This window comes from Dendrobium catenatum, unplaced genomic scaffold (genome assembly GCF_001605985.2).
Source record: "Dendrobium catenatum unplaced genomic scaffold, ASM160598v2 fragScaff_scaffold_315, whole genome shotgun sequence".
NCBI classification, from domain to species: Eukaryota; Viridiplantae; Streptophyta; class Magnoliopsida; order Asparagales; family Orchidaceae; genus Dendrobium; species Dendrobium catenatum.
Genome location: NW_021318777.1, coordinates 183,559 through 194,610, shown reverse-complemented (window position 1 = coordinate 194,610; position 11,052 = coordinate 183,559). Strand labels below are relative to the sequence as shown.

At 36.5% G+C, this 11,052-nt stretch overlaps 2 protein-coding genes across 2 annotated transcripts in view; one reads left to right on the top strand and one right to left on the bottom strand.

Annotated features, from left to right (window-relative positions):
* Positions 1-7,377, top strand: part of LOC110095203 (probable glucuronosyltransferase Os03g0107900) — a 19,962-nt gene extending 12,585 nt beyond the window's left edge. Inside the window, exons 2-8 of the mRNA XM_020820645.2 lie at positions 3,150-3,296; positions 3,436-3,500; positions 3,651-3,720; positions 4,917-5,138; positions 5,403-5,546; positions 6,669-6,804; positions 7,003-7,377. Coding sequence (XP_020676304.1) covers positions 3,150-3,296; positions 3,436-3,500; positions 3,651-3,720; positions 4,917-5,138; positions 5,403-5,546; positions 6,669-6,804; positions 7,003-7,232 — 1,014 coding nt within the window. The 3' untranslated portion in view covers positions 7,233-7,377. The remainder of the gene's footprint in view (positions 1-3,149; positions 3,297-3,435; positions 3,501-3,650; positions 3,721-4,916; positions 5,139-5,402; positions 5,547-6,668; positions 6,805-7,002) is intronic.
* Positions 7,378-8,467: 1,090 nt separating this feature from the next.
* Positions 8,468-10,218, bottom strand: LOC110095206 (lycopene beta cyclase, chloroplastic). The gene has a single exon (XM_020820647.2). It carries the CDS (start codon positions 10,012-10,014, stop codon positions 8,506-8,508), a length of 1,509 nt encoding a protein of 502 aa, XP_020676306.1. The 5' UTR covers positions 10,015-10,218; the 3' UTR covers positions 8,468-8,505.
* Between the last annotated feature and the right edge of the window lie 834 nt (positions 10,219-11,052).

Genomic DNA, 11,052 nt, shown 5'->3' with positions numbered 1-11,052 from the left:
CTCGGTACCGAGCGGTACATGCTCGACACTGTTAATTACTTTATTTTAATCATTTTTTAGGCTTACGCCTCGATTCGTTTCGAGGCTTACGCCTCGCCTCGCTTAGCCAAAACGCCTCGATTCCCGATTTCGCCTTTTAAAACGTTGCTTAGGATATTATGATACATTATATTTATGACTATGGTTGAACTTAATGTCATAAATGCATACATATATATACACATTAGATTGAGTGGTAGATCAAGGCCAATCGACCCAATTGATATATGCATACATATCAGTGATGTTAAAAGCCGCTCTAAATTGTGCTTTAAGGACAAAGCAAAGCGATGTGCTAGGGTTGTGCATCGCTTGCTTGCGAAGCACAAGCTCATAGCAAAGTGCGCATGGTGCACCACTTTGCTGCGTCTTGTCATAGCAAGCCCTTGGCTCTTGCTCAACGCACAATCTTTATTCAAATTCATGATTTGATTCGACATATTCCACAATAACTAGCCACAATTGTCTTTTTCTTCTCATATTTGTTGAAGTCATTGAGTCATTGTGATAGGAAGTGGATGCACTTTTCCTCGAAATCAGTGAACGGCAATAAAAAATTAGAAAGAAAAACACACCAAAACTATTTTTATTAAAAGATATGTATGAAAGAAAATAGCAAGATATAGTTGGATCTTCAATTCGAGAGGAAGATCCGGCTCTTCCAAATCCCTAGCTTATGGCTAGAGTCCAAATAACTTAAGAAATTCTAAATTCAGCAAACTCTAAACATAATACTGAAATCATCCTATTATTAGCCTTAAATAGGCTTCTATAATTTCCTCCCAAATCAGCCCTCTTTTCCTAAATAATTCTCTCTCAAATTTGAATTCAAATTAGATTTATTTTCTTAATTAATTCCCTCCCAATTATAATTAAAACTTTCCTAAATAATCCCCCTTAATTCTTCCTCCTCTTCCCTAAATAATTCCCTCTTAGATTTTGAATTCAAATTATATATCTTGCCCTAAATAATTCTTTCCCAATTATAATTAAAACATTTCTAAACAATTCCCCTTTGATTAAGAACCTTCATAAATAGTTCACTCTTAATTAGTAAACTTCCTAATTCCCTCCCAATCAAATCTGTCAGTCTATCAATACTCCTCTCCCAAAGTGTCACTTTGTCCTCAAGGTGGAACGAATAAAATTGTTGTTGAAGCACTGGACTAATAGCACTAGAGTGAAAAATGGTCTATCAATAGATCGAGTGATTCCTGCCTCCAACATCTCCTTGATCAATCTCTCCATCTCATCTTCCTGGAGTTGGGGATAATGGTACAGACGAACACTAAAATGTGAGACTTCGTCCTTCTAAAAGATAGCAAGCTTGTGTTCCCGCGTAGGAAGCAACCCATGAACTGTCTGGAACACTTCTCGATATTCCTGTAAGAGTGGCTGAACCATGTTTGGTGCTTCTATCTTCTACCCATCTTCTTTTTCTTCCAAACTCTGCAGTTCCATAAAAAATCTTACTCCACCATTTCCCCTCTTTTGAAAGTGATTCCAAAGATAGCATCTCCTCTTCTTCCCCCAAAAATTTTCACCTCTTGATTCTCCCTGATTATCCCTATACTAGGATTTCTCTCATTTTCCTTTTCTGTCAATGATGCTCTCACCTCTGATGTTGTCGGTTTGGTTTTGCCCTCAAAAAGCTTCTTTATCATCTCCTCTATGATGACAAATTTCTCATCGATCTTCTCATGGATAGTAGAAAATAGCTTTTCGAATCCTGAAATCTTTACAAAATAAGATTTTAATTGTCTGATCTCCCCTTCCAACATTTCAATCTTTCTTCCCTCCATCGGTATCCGGATCATGCTCTAATACCAATTTGATAGGAAACACTTGTAGATCTCAAGTATTTCTTATCAATCTTCGAGAAAACTCTTCCAAACTCCAATGAAAATTAGGGAAAATAGTAGATTTTATTGCAAAAATCAACTAACGGAAGAAAAATAACAAGATACAATTGATCCTCAATTCAAGAGGAGGATCGATCTCTCCCAAATCTCTAAACACGACTAGAGCTCAAAGAAAACCTAATGGATCTCAAATTTTAGCCAAATTCAAGATAATACCGAAATCATCCTATATTAGCCTTAAATAGGCTTTCATAATTCCCTCCCAAATCAGCCCCCTTTTTCTAAGTAATTCTCTCTCAAATTTGAATTCAAATTAGATTTATTTTCCTAATTAATTCCATCCCAATTATAATTAAAACTTTCCTAAATAATCCCCCTTAATTCCTCTTCCTTTTCCCTAAATAGTTCCCTCTTAGATTTTGAATTCAAATTAAATCTCTTACCCTAAATAACCCAATTGTAATTAAAACATTCCTAAACAATTCCCCTTTGATTAAGAACCTTCCTAAATAGTTCACTCTTAATTAGGAAATTTCTTAATTCCCTTCCAATCAAATCGGTTGGTCTATCACATTGCTCATTAGTTATTACTTGCTTGAGTTAGTTGCTTCTTGGTGGTTCTTCTCTTCACACTCGCTCCCCCGGTAGGTCTTATATGATTTTCACTAGTTATTGTTGTTGGTTCTTATAGCTTCTCACCCACAAGTTCTTCTCAAGAATTCTTCTAGATATCTCATCTTGACACTCTCTTTCACTTCACATTATTTTCTTCTCTGGGTCTTTGGCTGGCACTAAATCTCACAAGTATATGTTTGACTTTTTAGGTTTTCTTATATCACTTCATTATTTATGTTATTTATATATTTGATTATTTTTGGATTTCAAACAATTATAAATTATTATTATTGAACAAATCCTTATATTTTCTAAAAATTTATTTCTTTTGATGGTTTAAGTTTGGTTAATTAAATAACTGTCTTACATATGAATAAGAGGAGAGGGTAAATAATATGAAATTGCTTTAATTGTAAGAATGCAACACCTTTGATGGAGCTCTACTGGCTTTGCTTGATGTTCTCTATTGTGCTTTTCACTCGTTTTTTTTTTAAAGTGTTGCTGCTGGGTTTATTTGATTAATAGCTTAGCCTGTTGAACTAATGTGTTGTTTTTTGTGGGATTCTTTATTTTTGGCAACAATATATATACAGTTCTTTGTTTGTGCTTGGATCATCTTTATACCTTGTTTAGGTAAAAATACATCATTTGCTTCTCAAATCAAAATTTCGGACATCAAGGAAAGAGGAAGCGGACCTTTTCTTTGTACCTTCTTATGTTAAATGTGTGCGTATGAATGGTGGATTAAATGATAAGGAAATCAACCACACATATGTAAAGGTAAAGATTATTTTCAAATTTTAGTATTTTCAAGAAGTCTTAATGATAGAAAACAACGATCCCTATATATTTGTTGATTCCTGTAAATGTTCTGGCTTTGAAAAATTTTAAGGATTTTGCTTTCATTTTGTAAAATCAGGTTTTGGGTCAAATGCCATATTTCCGTCTTTCAGGTGGACGGGATCATGTTTTTGTGTTCCCGAGGTAACTTCTTCACCTTCACAGGCTTCAGAAACCATGTTGGCCTTCAACTTGAGCATATTCTGGCATTTTTATTTGGAAATTATGTTGTTATGATTTTCTTTCATTATCACATCACACTTCTTCAAGAATGATCTCTTTCAATAAATGCAGCGGCGCTGGTGCTCATTTATTTCGCTCTTGGGCAGTATTTCTAAATCGGTCAATCATTCTTACTCCAGAGGTAGCCATGGATTCATTTTTGTTATGTTGCTTACTATGATATAAATGAAGGGACAATAAGCTAGGCGCATTAAATTTAGGTTTACTTATATCTGCAATTATTTTCCTTCAAATGCTTACAAAGGATATATTTTCATCAGAAAATAAGTATGCATATAGATGTACCGTGTTATGTTGCGCGCTTGTTGAACTTAGCGGCCATTGATCATACAAATTGTTTTCCTTGGATATGGATCACATGGACACACTTTCTTCTTGTTTTTTTCTCATAGTTTGGTTGCATTAGGTTTTTTTCTGGTGTTCCGCTTGTTATATTGCTGTAAGAATGACAGCATCATATGTTCAAGTTAAACAATAGAATAAATGAAATTCCCAAACTACGGGCCCAATACTGGAGGGGACTAGGAAGAAATATGACTTCTTAATATATTTACTTTTATAGGTAAATAGTAATTCTGTAAAAATGTCATTCCTCTTTTATCGTACGTCATCTTGCGGGAAAGAAAGAATTTGTAAATTCTTGTATAAATATTCAGCTGATGCAATGAAGGGCAAGAAAAGGTGATTGCTTATTGTTTTGTGTAAAAAGCTATTATGTGCATCTTTGTTTCTTATGAAATGCTTTATGTTTGAATATGAATCAGAGGTCAGGTTATCATGGCTTGGCTCTATGCAAACATGACAACCCAAATGGAGTATATTTTTTGTTCAAACTCATTTAGTTTTTTTGGTTAATTTTTTATCAAGCTCAACCTGAATTTGTATATGAATTGAGCTTTTAAGTTCAGTTCAAACATTTTATTTATTTATTTATTTATTATTGAGATTAAACTGAAGTCAAAGATCAAATCAAACATTACTAATGTTGGTGAGATCGTAATGACTCATGACTCATTTATGTTTTATGTACTTTAAATGTCTGAACTATAAATAAGATATTGATTGCCATATTGAATTTCATAGAAATGAAAATGTTAAGATGGATGTATGACAAAACTTAAAATGATAATGTCTGAACTTTGCTGCTTTCTTTCTGCTTCTTAAAACAGTTTTCTAGTGTAAAAATTTTAATTTTTGTACTAGAAAGCTGCTTTATGAAGCAGTAAGAAAGCCGTCCCAAACGAAACTTTAATGTTTTGTTCTAATGGAAAAAAGTGTGATAAAACCACTTATTAAAATTTTTACCTAATTATACAGGGTGACCGCACTGATAAACGGCCAATAAGTTCTTTTCATACGTGGAAAGATATAATCATCCCTGGTAATGTTGATGATGGACTAACTACGTTCTATGAATCACGAATAGTCCAACCAATCCCCTTGTCAAAGAGGAAGTACCTGGCAAACTTTTTAGGTCGTGCCCAAGGAAAGGTGGGTCGTCTTCAGTTATTGGAGCTTGCCAAGCAATACCCAGATAAGGTAGCTTTCATCATCTTATGATATTAATTTTTTGGTCCAAACTATTGCTTGTATTTTCCCAAAAACTTATTTTAAATTGATTTTCAAATCAATGTTGTTGAAATTCTTATACTTGTTTATCTTCTTTATAATATTGATCATTCATGCACAATATGCTTCCTTTCCTTTTTCATTAGTTCTATGTTGATAAATTTATTTTTGATTCTCTTTTGCAATCTTACTTTCTTTATGAGCAGATAGCATGCATAATGATTTTCTGAACAGTTAGAATCTCCAGAATTGCAACTAACGGGACCTAATAAGTTGGGAAGGGTTGAATATTTCACTCACTTGAGGAACGCCAAGTTTTGCCTTTCCCCACGAGGCGAGTCATCTTGGACACTCCGATTTTATGAATCATTCTTTGTGGTATGCCACCTATTCATCCTTCTCTCTCCATCAGCATTTTTTTGTACATTAGAAACAAGCCTACGAAAATTTAGTTCAGCTTGGGCGGACTATCGGTTTAGTGTAATTCTAGAATTTCCAGGCAGTGTTTTTTTTTCCTCATTTCCCGCTAGTGGTGTAAGTGAGCCGAGCCGGATCATGAGCCGGCTCTAGTTTGACTTATTCATGGGCTCGCGAACTGAGCTTATCGAGCTCACAATTCGAGTTCGATCAGAATTTTGAGCTCGACTTGTTAACGAGCTCGAGTTCAATCCTCTTAATGTTCAGCTTGGTAACTCATGAGCCGGCTCGATTACATGGGATACGGATGCAGATGTTGGAGGTCGGACGCGGACGCGGGCGTAACCACGTCGAAAAATCTATTTGCATTTAAATAAACCTTTTTTGTTTTTGCCTAGATATATCTATTTGCATTTTAAATTAAATCTTGAAAAGTTTTATAATTATATACAAAGTTTGATATTGCACAAGTGGATATTTAGGCATATTTTTTTGCGAAGCAAGACGTATGCCTCGAAGCATTTTAAGGAATAAGCTCTATAAGTAATCATTAAATTAATAAAAAATATAAATAATAACACACAAACATGAAAGTAAGATGTCAAAATAAGAGTACACGAATTTAGAGACTTTTCGAGGCTTATGCCTTTTTAAAATTACACTGAGGTGCACTTCTAATTGTTCAATTTTAAATCATGATTATATAAAAATTCATTTAATTCAAGTTATCTAACAATAGAATGGAAACAATTTAAAGTATGTAATCATTGTTTTATTTATCATTGCAAAAAAAAAAAAAGGTTTTTAGCATGTTTAAAATTTAAATCATGAACTAATATGTTGGAGGGAGAGAAATATTTAACTTTTAATTATGCAACATATAAATTTATGATAAATTATTTGATTTTTAATTTTATACTTTCTGAAAAAGACTATAACTAGAAAAATGTTTATATTCTCGTCCTTGTTCTCTATATTTACATATTTATTTTAAAAATTTGGATCTTCCATACATTTACTTCTGTATGTACTTCATATATAATTTTGTGAGAAACTTTATCTATTGTAGTTTGTTTCATGCAGGAATGTGTTCCTGTTATCCTCTCAGATCAGATAGAACTTCCGTTCCAGAATGTGATTGATTATACTCTGATATCCATCAAATGGCCATCAACACAAATTGGTCCTCAGCTGCTAAAATATCTGGAATCCATTCCTGGTAAGTTAACCTTTAGGCTTCATTTGGGACGGCTTTCGTCCTGCTTCTTAAAGCGGCTTTCTAGTTAAAAAGTTAAAATTTTTACTAGAAAGCCACTTTAAGAAACAGTAAGAAAGCCGTCCCAAACGAAGCCTTAATTTCATGGATTTTAATTTCTTTAAGGCATTTTACCACTTTAGGTTTTTTTTTTGGCCTCAGATGAGGCGATTGAGAGCATGATCGCTGGAGGCAGAGAAGTGAGATGCCTTTGGGTTTATCTTCCAGAATCAGAGCCCTGCTCTGCAATGCTGGGAATTTTATGGGAGCTGCAGAGAAAGGTTAGGAGATTCCATCAGTCTGTAGAAACCTTTTGGCTACATAATCAATCCATTGTTAATAGGGAGTTTGTTGAGTTCCATGGCTGGAGAACTCCTCTTCCTTTGCCCTGAATTGGCCTTTCATCTAGGAGGAACAATACAAGTCAGTTTTTTCATCTTGTTCTGTTTATTTATTTTTTTCCTTTTCACTGTTGGAAGATTCATATAAGCACATAGTTTTTTTTTTCAGTTCATGCACTGTAGAGTGGACACGTGTCTCCTGTACTATTTTTTGATATTATTATTATGATGATCAAGAATAAAAAAAAGAGTTTCTTTCCCTTTTTTATAAATGAAATTGAGGAAATCTACATTCCAAATAATTTCTGATGAAGGCTTCGTTTGAGATGATTTTCTTATTATTTTTTAAAGTAATTTTTCAATATTTTTAATTTTTGTACTAAAAAGTTATTTTAAGAAGCAACAAGAAAGCTATTCCAAGCGAAACCGAAGCTAATCAAACATGGAGATCCTTTGAGCATATTTGTACATAAGTTGAAAAAATTATCTGAAATCTAAAAGCAAAGTTGATAATTTTTTGAAGTAGACAACAACTAAAAGAAAAAAAAGTCTTACAAAGGAAATAGATGAAAAGTTCTTCATTTCTTTTATATTTTTTTGTTGTCAACTATGACTACGTATGTATGCTTAAAAAAAAAAAGTGTGTACCTATCCATTAGAAATGCAATGCTAGGGAAGCTTTTGATACTGATATATTGTCATAATGCCAATGTTAGGTAGACAATAGGGGAAAAAAATCTATTTTCTTTTACTTCTTATTGTCCACTATAACTATGATTAGAAAAATAAAAATAAATGTGTTTAAAAAATAAAAATAAATGTGTGTATCTATCCAAAAAGCTCCAAACAAAGTCCATTATTGAAAATATCACAATATATTGTTACTATACTAACAACAACAACATCATGCCTTCAACCCACTACATCAAATCGGCTACATGACTCTTTTTTTTCTATTTTGTCCTATTAAGTGTCAAATTCTCATTTAAATCTAATATAAAAAAAAGTCTTTTTTATTACTTTCTCACAAAGTTTTTATAGATCTATCTTTACCTTTCTTAATATGCCACATCTAATACATCTACTCTCTTAACGGGATCATCAAAAAGCAGACGTTTTACATGACTATATCTTGTTATTATAACATATGAAATAAAATCATCATACTTATTCACATATTTTTATGCTCATTAATCATAAAAAATGCACACTTAGGTTCAAAATCAAGTAAAATAATTGAAATTTTCTACTATACAAAATCTAAGACCTATCTATTAAAAGTTCATAAGAAGCAAATACTTTTATAAAAAAAGGACATATGCACTTAATATTCTACATCCTTCAACAAGTTATTCATCATATTAACCAAAGGAATAGTTCCCTTGGCCATTATTTCCAACCTACATGTATTAGAAGCATTCCCAAACAGCGAGAACCCAAACCTCACCAGCTCCGGCAGAAACAGCCTAGAAGACAAGAAGCCATGCCAGTACCTCGCCTCCAGGCCGAAGAAAGCATCAAAGAACCTCCTTGTGCCCTCCAGATCCAGCCTCAGAAGCACATCCATGCCGAAGCAGAAGAACTCCCTCTGTCTCCTCCTCTCGATTGGCCACAGATCCTTCCAAACCTTGGCCGAAACCTCCTCCCCGCTGCCCCCAAGGTATCGAACAATGGCATCCGCAACGATCGGAGCGGCGGCGAGCGTTCTCGCCACCATGTACCCTGTGGAAGGATGAACCATCCCCGCCGTTCCTCCGATTCCTAGAACCCTCTGAGGAAGCACGGGGAGAGGGCCGCCCATGGGTATCACGCACCTTTCGTCTTCCTCGATGCGCTTAATCTGTATGCCTAAATGCCTCAACCGCTCAACCATTCTTTCTTGTATGTCTTCAATGGCTAGCCCCGGACGAGCCACCAGAGAGGTCTCTTCGAGGAAGATTCGATTGGAGGAGAAGGGCATCGCGTAGAGGAAAGTGGGTGATGCGGCGTTCCGTCGCTTGAGTTCAGGACGGAGCTTCAGATGCGAGTCTCGCCAATCCATGAAAACCATCTGGTCTAATTCGAAAGGGTGTTCTTCAACCTCGGCTAAGATGCCGTAGGCGACCTGGTAACCGGGGTTATAGGGCTTATCGTAGCGGATAAGACAGCGTGAGAAGCCGGTGGCGTCAAGGACGACGGAGGCCGGGATGGCAGTGCCGTCGCTGCAGAAAAGGATGGATCGGGAGTCTTCGTGGACGACGTTGAGGACTTTGGATTGGTGGAAGCGGACGCCATTGGAGAGGCAGGCGAGGAGCATGCGGGATTTGAGGCGGCGGCGGTCCACTCGGGCGTAGGGACGGGAGAGGAGTTTGGAGGTGGCGTCGTTGATGAAAACGGAGGCGGAAGACCAGGAGGCGTCGAGGCAGTCGAGGAGGTCCATCGCGGCGAACTCGTCAACCCAGACGCCGTAGTTGTTTGGCCAGACGAGATTGGGGAAGGGGTCAATTGAGCAGACGGAGAGGCCGGCCTCGGAGACGCGTTTGGCGACGGCGAGGCCGGCAGGGCCGCCGCCGACTACGACGAGGTCTAGGGTGGGGCGATTGGTGGCGTCGTACCGGGGAAGGTCGAAATTGAGGGTTTCTTTCTTGGCTTCAGGGACTAGTTCAAGAAAGGCCCCGGCGGCGGCGGAGGCTGAGGTGCTGGACAGGGAAAGGGCGGTTCTGGACCATCGGGGATGTGGGGTTTTCTTGAGGAAAGGAATAAAGGCGGGAACTTGGGGCTTTGGGGAAGGGGAGGGGGCGAGGAGAGGGGGAAGGGGAAGGAGATCGTTGTGTGTTCGGAGAAGGGTATCCATGGAGAAGCTGTGGAAGGAAGATTGAAAGATCTGAGAAGCTGAGAAAGAATCAGATTCAGCTGGTTTGAGGGAGATTGGAAGATGGAAGCTAAATGAGGAGAAGGCTTTCCATAGAAGGTAAGAGTGTGGAAGGCACCATGCTGGAAGAGAAGAACTAGTGGACCTGTTTCTTTTTGGCTGGGTGGATATAATTGGCCGCAAATGCTAGGGCGGGGTGATTAAAGGGATGGAAAGCTTTCATGCCCACGACATGGCCGCAAATGCTTGAGTTTTACTGCTAAGTCGGCACTTGAAGTCGCACCGATGTTGTACCCGATAAGGGATGAATTTTATAAAGGGTCACGTTAATAATAGCAATTAGCAAGATAGTATATTTATTAAAATTTTCAAAAAGGAGTCAATTTATCAAAATAGTTAGCATATTATGCGCCAAACTTTTTGGCGCAGTTTAAATGTCTGAATGTAGGGCTGCAAGCGAACCAAACGTTCGACGAGCTACTCGTTGTTCGGTTCGATTAAAGTTCGTTTGTGATCATTTAATTAGCTGAACAAACAAACTTGAACATGCGTTCGGCTCATTTATGTTCGTGAACAACATCATTTGATGTTCATGAACAAGCTCGACATTAAACTCGATAAAAGGTTGATTCATGTTCGATTTTGAACTCGTGAATAAGCTAGATAAAAATAATTAATATTTGACTATAAAATTAATAAATATAAATAATAACTTTCTTTGTTACATTGACAATTGCTTTTATTACAAATGTGTTTGTTTATAGATATGCTCATGAACGTATTTGTTTAATAGTTAAAAAAATTTGTTAAATATGTTCGCGAACAAGCTCGATAAGCACTAAACGAACATGAACTGAACATGAACCAAACATGAACACTCATTAATTTAAATGAACCAAACATGAACATAAACAATAAAGCTCGAACAAATATGAACCAAACTTGAACAAGCTGATATTAAATGAACACAAACATGAACACTCACATACTCGGCTCGGCTCGGTTCGTTTGCAGCCCTAA

Bases quoted from the DNA above. Each gene is read 5' to 3' on its own strand.
- LOC110095206 (XM_020820647.2), bottom strand. From the start codon at position 10,014: ATGGATACCCTTCTCCGAACACACAACGATCTCCTTCCCCTTCCCCCT.